At 41.9% G+C, this 11,626-nt stretch overlaps 1 protein-coding gene across 1 annotated transcript in view; it reads right to left on the bottom strand.

Moving 5' to 3' along the window:
- Positions 1 to 1,250: 1,250 nt before the first annotated feature.
- The window catches only part of meox2a (mesenchyme homeobox 2a), a 54,331-nt gene continuing 43,955 nt past the window's right edge, over positions 1,251 to 11,626 (bottom strand). The window contains exon 3 of the mRNA XM_068051097.1: positions 1,251 to 1,475. Within this exon, the coding sequence (XP_067907198.1) occupies positions 1,251 to 1,475 (225 nt within the window). The remainder of the gene's footprint in view (positions 1,476 to 11,626) is intronic.

The following is an 11,626-nucleotide window of genomic DNA, read 5'->3' as shown; positions in this document are numbered from 1 at the left end:
TGAGAAAGCCAAAAGGAATTTCAGGATGCTATTAAACATTCATGTTTTACATCACTGAAAGCTGGCATGCAACAAACACTAGTGCATACAATTCTATTGATTATCAACATTATACATTTTAGAAGTACTTTAAAAACTTCTCAAATGTTGGACAATGTCAATAGATTATTTTGATAACACTGAATGCAACTGTTTTTGTCGTCACTTGGCTAAGACTGATAACTAATTAGTAAAACAAATGATCTTGATTGAGCAATGTCAAATTTCCAATTACACTTTGCACAGATTGGATATTCAGTTTTTTCACTACATTTGTATGACTGTTATTAATGATTGAAGTAAAAATAATTTGACCAAAACAGAATGGAAATAGAAATTTCTATTTGATCCTTGAATAAAAAAAATGTAAAATAAAAAAAGTTAAAATCTCTGCTGCCCTGAATGTTTCAAACTTTGTTTAACATTCTGATAATAACTCCTTACATTATTGATAGAATTTGATAACATTTAGCCACAGGAGATAATAACATTTCCAATCATTTGGCTGTTGACATATCTCTGATGTGTATGAAATGACTACTGCAGGGCAACAAACTAAACTTTTACTATTACTGCATAACTTTGGTATCATTCACTGGAGTAGCAGTCTGTCCGAGTTTCAAGGTTTTGTTGATCTGACTGGATAGTTTCTAACTTCATTAGCTCTTAAAATACTTGTCAGGACAACCCTATAAATGTCAATGCCTTGTGTGTTGCTGCTGCCTAAAAAGTTGTTTTTCTATTTGAATAAGTATTACACCTATGATTAAAAATACTGGTGAAGGTGTCTGCATGTTCTCGCTGTCTCTTTCAGAGCACTGTTTTACAATTTCAATTACATTGAAATGCTACATTTGCCATTACTGGGTGAGGATTTCTTCTGTGGCAGTATTTTATATTCATTTTTTATAAACGTGTTTATTAGCTTGCTCCACAGAAGAAATCTTTCCCATTTTTCTCTCTTGAATTTCTGTTTATGCTACTTTTGCTTTTTTGCATTAATTTCTGTTCTTATTTACAGTGGAAGTCAAGGCATAAATGTGCAAACCGTTCGATTGTCATATGCAAATATGGAATGTTCAGAGGCTCTGATGTTTGCACCATGTCCACAAGGAGTCATTCGCACAAAGGCTGTAAGACAATGTTGTTTGCTTTCTCCTCATGCCATTTCTTTCCTGAGAATCTGTCGAGACATTCTCTTTGTTTGTACATCACAAGTGACTGAGCTCAGTGCTGTGATCACTGTCCTGGCTTTCATCATTTGATAGAATGTCTCCAGCATGATGAGCACCTGACGTGGAGATCCCAGAGAGCTCCGAAGGCAGTAATGTCCCTTTCTTCACATTAACTAGTTCTTTTTCCCTTGCGACAGCTCCTTGTTGGCCTCCTTTAACACGTTTCCATTTCATCCTCCGGTTTTGGAACCATACCTTGACCTAAAATAATTCAGAGCTGGTTATCATGTGAAGGTAGTTATCAATTTTGGCTATGTATTACAATAGTAACATGACAAAGCATTTGGCCAATGTTTTTACACTTCTATACCAACACACAGTGACATGAATCATATTGGTTTTGGAACCATACCTTGACCTAAAATAATTCAGAGCTGGTTATCATGTGAAGGTAGTTATCAATTTTGGCTATGTATTACAATAGTAACATGACAAAGCATTTGGCCAATGTTTTTACACTTCTATACCAACACACAGTGACATGAATCATATTGGTTTTGGAACCATACCTTGACCTAAAATAATTCAGAGCTGGTTATCATGTGAAGGTAGTTATCAATTTTGGCTATGTATTACAATAGTAACATGACAAAGCATTTGGCCAATGTTTTTACACTTCTATACCAACACACAGTGACATGAATCATATTGAGGTTGATTATTATCAGATGTCAAAATGACAAAAAATGACTCATACTCTTCTTGCTTTTCTCTGTCTCCCAAACAGCAAAACAGTTTGTCAAGCATTTTGTCATGAAGATAATACTCATTTAAGGATGAAGGTGTACAGGTCAACCTATTAATAAAATAATAAATAAGGTGTGGTGTAGTGGGTTAGATGTTGGCATTTCACCTCTTAGACCTGTGATCAAACCCAGCCCGGGCTGATCCCCCGAAAGTGCCATGTGCAAATAACCCATGAGAAGGCAGGGTGCTTAGTCTCAGCCCAGTATTCTCCTGAAGTTGGAACTGAGACACAACGTTGGGGCAACGTAGCAGCATCTAACAATGTTATACCAACCTGAGAATGTTTAATACTGACACTGGGTGCCAAAAGTGGCAAATGTTCCAATGCTAGTCTAAATCAACTTGATCATTAGAAAAATTACACATAAAAGTTGAAATCAAATAAAGAAAAATTACAGCAAAGATACAAAACAAATCAGGCAAATTATACTAAACCATTATAAATCACGAGTTTAACCTCAGCCAAAGTATTGTACCACAGTTTAGGAAGGATGTCAGGGCCTTGGCAAGGATGCAGAGTAGATTTACTAGAATGATACCAGGGTTAAGGCAGAGACTAGAGAAGTTGTGATTGTTCTTTTTAGGGTAGAGTAGGTTAAGGGGTGATTTAACATGAGTGTCCAAAATTATAAGGAGTTTTGACAGAGTAAGTAAGGAGAAATTGTTTCTACTCGCGGGTGGGTCAGTAACTAGAGGACACAAATTTCATTACAGCCTACTCCTGCTCCTAATTCGTATGTTCGTATTTAAGATAATTGATAAAAGAACCAGAGGAGAGATGATAATTTATTTTCTGCCGCAACTTGTTATGATCTTGAATGTACTGCTTGAAAAGGTGGTGGAAGAAGATTCAATAATACATTTCAAGAGGAATTTAGATATAAACTTGAAAAAGAAAACATTTTTAGCACTGCGGTGAGGAATAATACTAATTAGCTAGCTCTTTCAAAGAGCCAGCACAGCACAATGGGCTGAATGTCCTCCTTCTGTGCTGTAAGATACGATGACTCCATGAACAATGAGATATTCGTGAGGAAACTTACCTTCATGTGGTAGTTATTTGCAGGTATTTGTCCTCTCTCAGAGAAACATTTCATTAGTATTGAATGCTTGCTTTCTATAATCAGTGATCCCAGTTACAGCAATATATTATGTTGATTGTTAATAAGAGTCTGCTCAGAAAAGCACATGAACAAATAAAAGCTAAACCTTTATAATATGTCTGTAGTGCCTGCCTTCAAAAATGAAAGAAGGAAGGTCTCCTTATAATGAAGGGACTCTATGTTAAAGAAATATAAATGAAAATGCTACTTGTTGCAAGCATCTCCTTCTTGTATATTCTGGGAATTTCGTAGAACATTCTTTCTGTGATAAATATGATCCATTTATATACTAATAGATATGTTTTGTTAGGAAATCCTGAAGGATTACATGAGCTAACAAAGTGTAGTTGTGAGGTATTTCTAGACTGCAAGCCAGAAATTCCTGATGTAAAATAAACTGCCTGCTCGGCATTATCCGACATGTCACTGGGCTGGACAGCTGTTGTGATCATCAGTTTCAGTGACATTTCTGCTGTCACAGAGAAGGAGATATATCTTCACGCAGCTCCCGGATCACCCAGGTCACTTAGTTCTGAAGAAGCTTTCGTCTGAAGGCACTGCTAGTCATTCTTCAAAAATACTGTAATACAGAGCTACTGTTATTGCCAATTAAGCTGATTTAACAAGTTGAAATGACCACTTATTTCATCAATCTGTTAGATGGGGTAGTAATGCCCCTAAGTGTATTCACTATTGGGAAGGTGCTGGTCCATTAATACACACAGTACCATAGAGTCAGGCTGGGTGAAATTTCAAGCCTACCTCACTTAGTTCTCAATCTCAGCCACTACATGGAGGGGAAGTAGAATGGAAGCCAACAAAGAAAGGATATAGAAATGTACAAAAGAGAAATCTTTCTCCATAATTAACTGCAATTATTTTATTTTCTCTTCTAGCTTTAACTGCTCTTCATTAACTATAATTCTCTAGTTAAACGAGCCTTCTCTGAAGCTCTTCCAATGTCACTATTGACCCACCAGCTAAGCAAGTTTACAGAAATGGTCTCCATTAGTTAGATCTTTGATGATTTCCTCTCCCCTTGTGAAGAAGAGCTGAGCTTCTGCACAGCAACTGCTCATAGATCACACAGCTAAGATTGGGAAATCATTATGTTGGAAATGCTGTGCGTGAACAGCACAGCTGGGAGGAGTGATACGGAGCAGCTTACTTTCACAGTTTGTGTTTCACAAGTTTCACTTGGTACAAGTAGAGATAAATGGGTTTGGTCAAATAGCAATGTCAATGAGACATTGTTGCATGGTGACCAAGGGTGGGACCTAAATATTTCAGGGTACTTGCCATTTTGAAAAGACAGACAAAATGAAAAAGGAGAGGGTAGCCCTAATAATAGATGACATAGGCAGTAGTGAGGAAGGATCTTAGATCGGAAGAGCAGGAAGTAGAGTTAGTATGGATGGAGATAACAAGGGGCAGGAAACACTGGTGGGCATCGTTTGTAGGCCTCCCAACAGGAACTATACTGCTGGACATGGTATTAATAAAGAAGTAAAAGGAGTTTGTAACAAAGATACAGTAATTATGGAGGAATTCAAACTTCATACAGACTATCAAATTGGCAAAACTGGTTTGGAGGACAAATTCATGGAATGCATTTGAGACAGCTCCCCAGAACAATATGTCATGGAGGAGGTTATTTTAGATCTTGTCTTGTGTACTGATACAGGGTTAATTAGTAATCTCGTAGTAAGGAATCCTCTGGTGAAGAGTGATTATAATATGATAGAATTTTAGGTTGTGTTTGAAAGTGACATACTTAAGTCCAAAACTACAGTATTAAACTGGAGTCATCTCATCTTTGGCCTCCTTGTCTCGAGAGACAATGGGTAAGTGCCTGGAGGTGGTCAGTGGGTTGTGAAGAAGAGCCTGGAGTGGCTATAAAGGCCAATTCTAGAGTGGCAGACTCTTCCACAGGTGCTGCACATAAAATTGGTTGTCGGGGCTGCTACGCAGTTGGCTCTCTCCTTGCGCTTCTGACCTTTTTCCTGCCAACTGCTAAGTCTCTGCGACTCGACACACTTTAGCCCCGCCTTTATGGTTGCCCGCCAGCTCTGGCGATCGCTGGCAACTGACTCCCACGACTTGTGATCAATGTCACAAGACTTCATGTCGCGTTTGCAGGCGTCTTTAAAGCGGAGACAAGGACGGCCGGTGGGTCTGATACCAGTGACGAGCTCGCTGTACAATGTGTCCTTGGGGACCCTATCATCTTCCATGCGGCTCACATGGCCAAGCCATCTCTGGCGCCGTTGGCTCAGTAGGGTGTATATGCTGGGGATGTTGGCCACCTCGAGGACTTCAGTGTTGGAGATACGGTCCTGCCACCTGATGCCAAGGATTCTCCGGAGGCAGCGAAGATGGAATGAATTGAGATGTCCCTCTTGGCTGACGTACGTTGTCCAGGCCTTGCTGCCGTAGAGCAAGGTACTGAGGACACAGGCTTGATACACTTGGACTTTTGTGTTCTGTGTCAGTGCGCCATTTTCCCACACTCTCTTGGCCAGTCTGGACATAGCAGTGGAAGGCTTTCCCATGCGCTTGTTGATTTCTGCATCAAGAGACAGGTTACTGGTGATAGTTGAGCCTAGGTAGATAAACTCTAGAAACTACTTCCAGAGTGTGGTCGCCGATATTTCTGGATGGGGCATTTGTGACGTCCTGTCCCATGATGTTTGTTTTCTTGAGGCTGATGGTTAGGCCAAATTCAGTGCAGTCAGCCGCAAACCTGTCGATGAGTCGCTGCAGACACTCTTCAGTGTGAGATGTTAATGCAGCATCGTCAGCAAAGAGGAGTTCCCTGATGAGGACTTTCCGCACTTTGTTCTTCGCTCTTAGACGGGTAAGGTTGAACAACCTGCCACCTGATCTTGTGTGGAAGAAAATTCTTTCTTCTGAAGACTTGAACGCATGAGAGAGCAGCAGGGAGAAGAAAATCCCAAACAGTGTAGGTGCGAGAACACAGTCCTGTTTCACGCCACTCAGGATAGGAAAGGGGTCTGATGAGGCACCGCTATGCTGAAACTGGAGTATTAAGCCAATTACATCGGTATGAGGGGCAAGTTGGCCAAGGTAAATTGGGAAATTAGATTAAAAGGTATGATGGTAGAGGAGCAATGGCAAACATTTAAAGAAATACTTCATAATTCTCAACAAGAATTCCCACTGAGAAATAAAAACTCCCTGGGAAATGTAATTAAAGCAAAAGAAGTTAAGTATAGTAAGGATAGAGAAAGGAGGTTATGTTGAACTTATATAAGACACTAATTTGGCCTCAGCTGTGAGTATTGTATCCAGTTTTTGGTACCGCTCTTTAGGAAAGATGTCAAAGCATTGGAGAGAGTACAGAAAAGATTCACGAGAATGGTTCCAGGGATGAGGAAATTTAGTTACGAAGGTAGATTGGAGAAGTTGGGACTGTTTTCCTTAGAGAAGAGAAGGCTGAGAGGTGATTTGATTGAGGTATTCAAAATCATAAGGGGTCTGGAGAGTGTAGATAGGGAGAAATTGTTCCCACTCATGAAAGAACGAGAAGGCACAGATTTAAAATGATTAGCGAAAGAAGCAAAAGTGACATGAGGAGAAACTTCTTCACACAGCAAGTGTTAAGGTCTAGAATGCACTGAGAGTGTGGTGCAGGCAGATTCAATCGAAGCATTCAAAAGGGAATTAGACTGTTATCTAAAAAGAAAGAATGTTAAAGGTTATGGGGAAAAGGGAGGGGAATGGCACTCGGTGAATTGCTTATTTGGAGAGCTGCTGCAGACATGATGGGCTGAATGGCCTCCTTCTGTGCTGTAATAATTCTGTGAGTCTGTGATTCTACTAGATTAAAAGAAGAGTTTATAGGGCAAAAGTTCAGTTTCTCCCTTTTTGCAACATGGAGTTCACGATTAGCCCACACCCAGTCCTATCTTACCCACCACACCACCAGCCATAGAGTCATTATGGCACAGAAGAAGGCCATTCGGCCCATTGAGTCTATTCCGGCTCCCCATAGAGCAATCCAGTCAGTCGCATTCTCCCGTTCAATCCACGTAGCCATGTAAGTTTATTTCCCTCAAGTGCCTATCCAATTTCCTTTTGAATTCATTGATCATCTCCACTTCCATCACCGTCATAGGCAGTAAGTTCCAGGTCATTATCACCCACTGTGTAAAAATCTGTGTTCCCCCTAGTCCTTGTACCATCAGCTAATGGAAACAGCTTTTCTTTGGCTACCTTACCTAAACCTGTCATAATTTTGTACACCTTTATCTGATCTCCTCTCAACCTCCTTTGCTCCAAGGACAGCAACCCCAGCTTCTCCAACCTAACCTTGTAACTCAAATCCCTTATCCCTGGAAACATTCTGGTAAATCTCCTCTGCACCCTCTCAAGGATCTTCACATCCTCCCATAGTGTGGTGACCAGGACTGGACGTAATGCTCTAGTTGTGGCCTAACCAGAGCTTTATGAAGGTTCAGCATAACTTCCCTAATTTTGCACTCAATGCTTCTATTTATGAAGCCCAAGATCCCATATGCTTTACTGACTACTCTCTCAATATGTCCTACCACCTTCAAAGATCCACGCACATGAATTCCCAGGTCCCTCTGTCGCTGCACACCCTTTAGAATTGTGCCATTAAGTTTATATCACCTCTCCCTATCCCTTCTGCCAAAATGCATCACTTCACACTTCTCTGTATTAAATTCGATCTGCCACTTGTCTGCAACTCTGCTAGCCTATGTTCTGTTACAGTTGATTGGTATCATCCTCACTGTTTGCCACACCTCCAAGTTTAGTGTCATTGGCAAATTTTGAATTTTTACTCTGTCTTCCAATATCCAAGTAATTTATATCTGTCGAAAAACCATGGCCCTAGCACTGACCATTGGGGAACATCATTGTTGACCATCCTCCAGTCTAAAAAGCAACCATTTACCACGAGTTGCTGTTTTATGACCTTAAACCAATTTTTTTAATCCAAGTTGACATTGACCCTCCTATTCCCTCAAATTCCATTTGTTAACCAGTCTTTTAAGTAGTACTTTGTCAAACGCTTTTTAAAATCCATATAGATAATATCCACTGCATTTCTTTCATCTATCTTCTCTGTTACTTCAACAAAAAAAATCATTTAGATTGACCAAGCGCAATCTGCCTTTTAAAACCTCTCCAAGTGCCTAATATTTTTTCCCCCTGCTTATTGTGGAAGGGAGGCAGTAATTGACATCAGAGAGAGGGGAAAGATCATCTCATGGTTATTTAGTTTAGTTTAGAGATACAGCACTGAAACAGGCCCTTCGGCCCACCGAGTCTGTGCCAACCATCAACCACCCATTTATACTAATCCTACACTAATCCCATGTTCCTATCACATCCCCACCTGTCCCTATATATTTCCCTACCACCTACCTATACTAGGGGCAATTTATAATGGCCAATTAACCTATCAACCTGCAAGTCTTTGGCATGTGGGAGGAAACCGGAGCACCCGGAGGAAACCCACGCAGACACAGGGAGAACTTGCAAACTCCGCACAGGCAGTACCCAGAATCGAACCCGGGTCCCTGGAGCTGTGAGGCTGTGGTGCTAACCACTGCGCACTGTGCCACCCCTATCTCTCTTGATTGCTACAAAATTATATAGAATGAATGCTGTAGAATTTAATTTTAGAAAATGTGCATAGATAAATGTCAGATGAGGAGGATCAAGTTAATTTATGACACCTCCAATGTGCAGGTTCAGACAGGCGGAAGAGCCACTAGGCAGAATGCAGGTGGCTGCCAGTACCTGTTAAACCATATTTTAACAGGATTCAGTGCTTTCAGGAAAGAAAGTTATTATAAGCGATGATATTGTATTAACACTTAATGTATTTGTATGAAATGCCTCTCTGATATTTTTACTGAGGCATTAACCTACTTATGGGTTAACACCTCAGTTAAAATAGCAGTGAAATGAATTTGGTACACAGCTTTTGCATCCTTACAAGAACATTGTTGAACATCATTTCCAAGCAGCAATATTTCATTCCTACCTTTGATTAATTGCCAAAATGAAACATAAAACAGCTTACAGACATTTCCCCCAGACACAAGCTGATCAAAGAGAAAAACAATGGTAACACTAATATAGCCTTTGTACAGTTTTGTTATGGTGCGATTTAGTGGAGAGTGTTCTGGATTAGCTACTATTTCTACACCAGTAGAATATGAAAGATTGATGTATTAATACACCTGTTGCAGAAAGTCAAAAGCTTCTTCTATTTCCTTAGTCGACAAGTTGCTTCGTATTTATGTCTTACAGAATGATGAATAAGCTGTTACTTAAAAAGGTTGCCAAATAAATAGCCATAAGCTGAGACTTCTGCTGTCCCTGTGGGACCAGACTTTGACAACTTGATTTACTCTTCTCAATTGCAGATCTATGTTATGGTATGGATTGAGGAATAGTTTAACAGTCAGACTGCTACTTTTTGTTTGTGTGATTCAATCATTCAAATGCAAATGTTCTAATGATAAGAAGTTTGGTTTAAATAACCCTGTCCAGACTATTCTATTTATATACAATTTCTCAAAATTCTTTCTTTTTTGCTAACACTAAGAGGAAAGCAAAATAAAAAGGACAATATTTGTCTGATTCACAGCATCATTTTATGAACCTCGATATTTTGTGCTTAACCTGAATATGTCACATTTAAAAGCTATATTCTTAATATGACACATTTAAAACATATTCTAGGCCCAAGATAAAATCACTGGGGCAGATTTTGCTCTTGGGTGTTGTCAGGTTTTTAGAATTTTGGAACACTTATTTTCATGGAAAAGATTTTGGAATGAATTGTGCTTGTTTTGTGTTTTAAAACAAAGTGAATTTATAAAGATTTAAAAATCGGGAAACGGATGGTGATCAGCTGGCATGGTGACCAGGCGGGTGCCGATCGGGAGAGAAGTGATCAAGAGAGGGGTTGCTTAGACATCAGGACATGGCAAGATTAGGATGGGGGGACAATCAGGACATTGGGGTTTGAGGTGGCAATTGGGTGGGGGAAGTGGAGGTTGAGGCAGTGACCATGAGGTGTAATTGATATCTGGGAGTGGCTTGCATTTTTAATGTGGAGCTCAAGGGTGTCCTCCTGCACTTCTTGGCTTCATGTTCAGTTAAGAATTTTGCGCAGACTGATGAGCATCTGCGACCAGTTCGAACTGGCCTCGGGAGCCAAAGTTAACCACGGCAAGAGCGAGGCCATGTTCTTTGGGAACTGGGCTGACCGATCCTTTGTCCCCTTCACCGTCAGGTCAGATTACCTGAAGGTGCTGGGGATATGGTTCGGAAGGGCCGGGGCGTGCACCAAAACATGGGAGGAGCGAGTAGCCAAGGTACGACAAAAGTTGGGCATGTGGGGGCAGCGATCTCTCTCCATTGTGGGTAAGAACCTGGTCATCAGGTGCGAGGCGCTCACGTTGTTGCTCTACGTGGCGCAGGTCTGGCCCATACCCCACTCCTGCGCCGTGGCAGTCACCCGAGCCATTTTCCGCTTCGTCTGGGGATGTAAAATGGACCGGGTCCGGAGGGACACGATGTTCAAATCTCTGGACATGGGCGGGAAAAATGTACCCAACGTGGCCCTCATCCTGATGACCACCTTCGTGTGCGGCTGCATCAAGCTATGTGTAGATCCCCAGTATGCAAACTCCAAGTGTCACTACGTGCTGAGGTTCTATCTGTCCCCGGTGTTGCGAAGGATGGGCCTGGTCACATTGCCGCGGAACGCTCCGTGCAGTTGGGACGTGCCGTACCACCTATCCTTCGTGGAGCAGTTTCTGCGGAAAAACACCTTTGACCACCGGTCCATCAGGCAGTGGTCTGCACGGAATGTCCTCAAGGCCCTACGGGAAAAGGAAACGGTGGATCCTGTCGGATGGTTCCCCGAGCAGACCGTCAAAGTCATTTGGCGGAATGCCTCATCACCAGAACTTTCAAACAAGCACCAAGACGTAGCTTGGCTGGTGGTGAGAAGGGCCCTCCCCGTCAGATCCTTCATGCACACCCGAAGTCTCGCCCCCTCCGCACAGTGCCCCCGCGTTGGCTGTGGTGGGGAAGAGACGGTCGCCCACCTCCTCCTGGAATGTGCCTTTGCAAAGCAGGTGTGGAAAGAGATGCAGTGGTTTTTGTCAAGGTTCATCCCAAGCAGCTCTGTAACACAGGAGTCTGTGCTCTACGGGCTGTTCCCAGGGACGCACACCGAGACAAACATCAACTGCTGCTGGAGGACTATCAATTCGGTGAAAGACGCCCTTTGGTCTGCCCGAAACTTGCTGGTCTTCCAGCGCAAAGAGTTGTCCACCACCGAATGTTGCAGACTGGCACATTCCAAGGTCCAGGACTACGTGCTGAGGGACGCACTAAAGCTTGGGGCAGCCGCAGCAAAGGCTCAATGGGGAAAGACCACAGTGTAAGGTTCCCCCACCAAGCTAGACTGAGGGGCTGGATCCATGG

This window comes from Heterodontus francisci, chromosome 2 (assembly GCF_036365525.1).
Source record: "Heterodontus francisci isolate sHetFra1 chromosome 2, sHetFra1.hap1, whole genome shotgun sequence".
In the NCBI taxonomy this organism is placed as follows: domain Eukaryota; kingdom Metazoa; phylum Chordata; class Chondrichthyes; order Heterodontiformes; family Heterodontidae; genus Heterodontus; species Heterodontus francisci.
The sequence above is the reverse complement of the archived record's forward strand: the minus strand, read 5'-3'. Positions and strand labels throughout refer to the sequence as shown.